A 3,680-nucleotide genomic window follows, 5' to 3' on the forward strand; every position below is an offset into this window, starting at 1 on the left:
GGATGCTAATGAGATGTAGATTTGCTAATTGTGTAAATCTCCATCTCATTTGATGGAGATTTGCACAATTAGCTTTAAATTGTCCAATTATAGCGCATAAGAAAGAAACATAGACATGAATCTAGAAAAGGATAGATCTGTTCGACTCAAATTCTCACTAAAAAAAGAGAAATAGTCATAGAAATGTGTAAAGTAGTTTCACTGAGTCCCACAAAATAAAATACCATTGTGAAATAAAAGTATTTTAAAATAAATAAATCTTCTATTAAATAATTCTTAATTTAAATACATAAATGAATATATGTTGAATTAAATAAAGAAATATGCTAAAAGTTTATCTACTATATTTTGTTTTTTTCACAGGGTTGTTTTAGTTTATTTAATATTTATCAATGATTTCTTAAGAGCACAATTTATTTATTAATGAAATGGTTCTCTTGTTTTGTTTTGTGGCACAGAAGGAACAAGAACTTTCTTCAGGTCCTAAGAAGTGGGCTCATAGAGGCTTACGATTCGTTCAAATGTTGCTTAAACATTTCAATTAGTTTATCTGTAGTCTCTCCTAAGAACTAACCATAAGAAGCTCTGAGCTTCAGTGTAAATAAAAAAATCAGCTCTGGATCAGTATCTTTGGTGGATAAACCAACATGTTTAGGTGAAAATAGAACCAAACAGGAACCAAGGGAAAACTCGACTGGTAAAAGTCCAGATAGAACCTCTGGACTTTAACTAGGACATTAATCTGTTATATTTATATATATGTATCTATAGATATAAAGATACCTATCTATTGATGTATAGATATATACTCATATATATCTATAGATATATCAATACATAGAGATATAGAGTTCTATATATGTGTATGTACGCGTGTGTGTATATGTGTGTATATAGTTTTATGCATATATTTGTGTATAAAATGTAAAGTAATATTAAAGAGACACATTGGCGACTTATTTCTAAAGAGGAATGAACTTCAGTGATGACTCTGGCCTCCTTTGTTTACTTAGGGTTTGTTTACCTCTGCATACATCATCAGAGGTATTACTGAAAGAATGAGAACAAATAAATTGGCAGATGGTGAAATCCTGAAACTTTTTGGAAACACTGTCACCTTCTGGCCACTTAAAGGAACTACTTTGATGCTTGCAGAAGGAAAGATTTGTACAGGAAGGATCCAGATACAAAAGCACCTTTATCGATTTTACAAAACTGAATATGCGACATGAAATATGATCAAACAGACAGAGGAGGACTGTGATTTTAGCTCAGAGCTGGGAAAACCTTAAGCCGGGCATACACTGCCATATTTTTAATCGTTGCATGCAGCTACAGCTCAAAGTGTACGACAAAATCTCAGGGTTTAAAAGTTCACAGCTCACGATGAATGTTCTCACACCGTGCGGCCCGATGCTCTCATGCAGCCTTACAAACATGTTTGATTTTCTCCAGACCTTATGATTCCTGATCGGGAGGTGGTTGTGAGAGGCTGATCGCCCCTCGTTACCATCTGCACTCTACACCAGCGGTCCCCAACCTTTTTTGCGCCCCGGACCGGTTATATGTCAGACAATATTTTCACGGACCGGCCTTTAAAGTGTGCGGGGTAAATATGATAAAATAAAATAATACGACTGGCATAAAATCAAATACAAACAGCATAAAAATAAAACTCACCATTATGTTGAATTAGCGGGAGCCCTGAGCTTGTTTCTCTGAAACAAGCCGGTCCCATCTAGGCGTAACCGGAGACAATGACACGAAGTGTTTTCCTGATGTCCAGTCTGCTCCGTAGCTTTGTTTTGGTCGCTCTAAGTGCAGGAAATAGGATGCGGGTTAGGGTTATAGATAAGAATGAATTAACCTGTGTCAAGAGGCACAGATGCACCGACTGACGTAATTGGGAGAGAATACCGCAATTTTTTCATATTTTTCTAAATAAAACATCACTCAGACTCTGATCGTCGAATAATATATGTATTTTTTTCTGTGCGGCCCGGTACCAAACACACGGGCCCAACCACCGGGCCGTGGGCCGCTGGTTGGGGACCGCTGCTCTACACAACAAGGCTGAAACTGGGCCCGATCGAAAAATTCTCACACGACTGGAGAATCGGCCCGAAAAGGTCAAAAAATATGACGTATGAAGTGTATGATCGGCTTTATTGAAAAAGAATCTGTCTCCTGAGGCTCAGTAGTTTTACACATGGCTCCAAAGATGGAAAACAAGTTTTATTCAATATTGATCTATTAACCAGGTTATTACATTTCCAAAGAAACAGTTGATATCAGTAGTTTGCAAAGAGGCCAGAGGATGTTCCTTTGCTTGAGCAGTATTTAAAAGTTGATGTTCAGATTAACTTTGGTTTTGTCTTTATTTCAGGTTAAAGTACCAACAGCCAAGCATCACACAGGGGTGAGTATCGTTCTTTGCTGATGAGTTGTCCATTGTTCTGGTTTCCCTAATGATCCGTATCTGAAAGCAGTCGGACTGACGTTGTGTCGGTGACACCCTGGTTGGCTCCGATCGTCTGGGAGGGAACGTTCAACCCAACTCTCCTGGACGCCGTCTACTACAAGAAGAACATCAGCATCGCTGCCACTGTGTTCGCTGTTGGGAAGTGAGTGAGAGATCAGAGTGTTGAGTTTCCTGCCTGCCAACCACCTCTGATTGATCAGAGCTTGAACATGTTCCTGTTCAGGTACGTCATGTTTCTGAGGAACTTCCTGGAGACGCTAGATCAGCACTTCTTCGCGGGTTTCAGAGTGCATGTATACGTCTTCACCGACCAGCCGAAGGAGGTGCCAAAAGTGAAAATGGCTGCCGGCAGAGAGGTAAACAGAGCTTTTAAGACAGGAAGCCGTTCTTTTAATTATTACTTCAAAATGATCACTTGAATGTCTGACAGTAATATTTTTATTTATTGTAAAAGTGATGGAAAAGAGTCGCTGTAATGATTCTGGCTTGTTAAAAATGTGTTGTTCGCCTTCTTCATGGTAAAACGGAAGAGTTAGGATGTTTTGAGCGGGTCAAGGCTGCTCTTGACTCTCAACTGATGTATAAATGGACACAGAGAGGCTTAGTACATATCTTCCAAATCCTTCCCCTTCATTGTTTAAATACAGGTTAAAACTAGTTGTAGCAAAGCTAGCTATCTTCCTTCACATTAAGCCGATGGGTTTATAATCCGATTTTAAATTGCAACTTGCACATCACCAACATCCGTCAGCTTTCCCTTTTCGTCACAATAATTCCACTAAATATCACAAAATTTTTAGATTTTTTAAATGAAAAAGCTTACAGTTTTAATCTAGAAGCACCAGCTCTATGTTTAGATTCTGATAATTGGCTTCTCTAGCGGTCGGGGTTCTCCATGTGTCTGTAGAGGACACATCGCCGGCTGAGGAAGATGAGAATATGTCTTTTAATATTGATTTTGATGCACAATAGTGCCCTCAATATATTTTTTTAGCCTGAGATCAGATCAGACAGAAGTGTGAGATCTGGGGCAGACTGCGATCAGAAGTTAAAGGGATCATAGAATGCAAAACCGAGTTTACATGGTCATAGATGAATAACCATAGTTCAGTGGGTGAAATGGACGTGCAGAGACATTCAAACTCCATTGACTCCTCCTTTCTCTGCAAAACTCACAATTCTAAACTTCCTCCATAAA

At 38.7% G+C, this 3,680-nt stretch overlaps 1 protein-coding gene across 1 annotated transcript in view; it reads left to right on the forward strand.

The window, feature by feature from the left end:
• LOC107082024 (globoside alpha-1,3-N-acetylgalactosaminyltransferase 1-like) overlaps window positions 1–3,680 on the forward strand; it is a 9,076-nt gene that overhangs the window by 3,293 nt on the left and 2,103 nt on the right. Inside the window, exons 3-5 of the mRNA XM_015370444.1 lie at window positions 2,387–2,419; window positions 2,487–2,624; window positions 2,706–2,838. Coding sequence (XP_015225930.1) covers window positions 2,387–2,419; window positions 2,487–2,624; window positions 2,706–2,838 — 304 coding nt within the window. The remainder of the gene's footprint in view (window positions 1–2,386; window positions 2,420–2,486; window positions 2,625–2,705; window positions 2,839–3,680) is intronic.

The sequence above is a fragment of the Cyprinodon variegatus genome, unplaced genomic scaffold (genome assembly GCF_000732505.1).
Source record: "Cyprinodon variegatus isolate N-32 unplaced genomic scaffold, C_variegatus-1.0 Scaffold46, whole genome shotgun sequence".
Classification (NCBI taxonomy): Eukaryota; Metazoa; Chordata; class Actinopteri; order Cyprinodontiformes; family Cyprinodontidae; genus Cyprinodon; species Cyprinodon variegatus.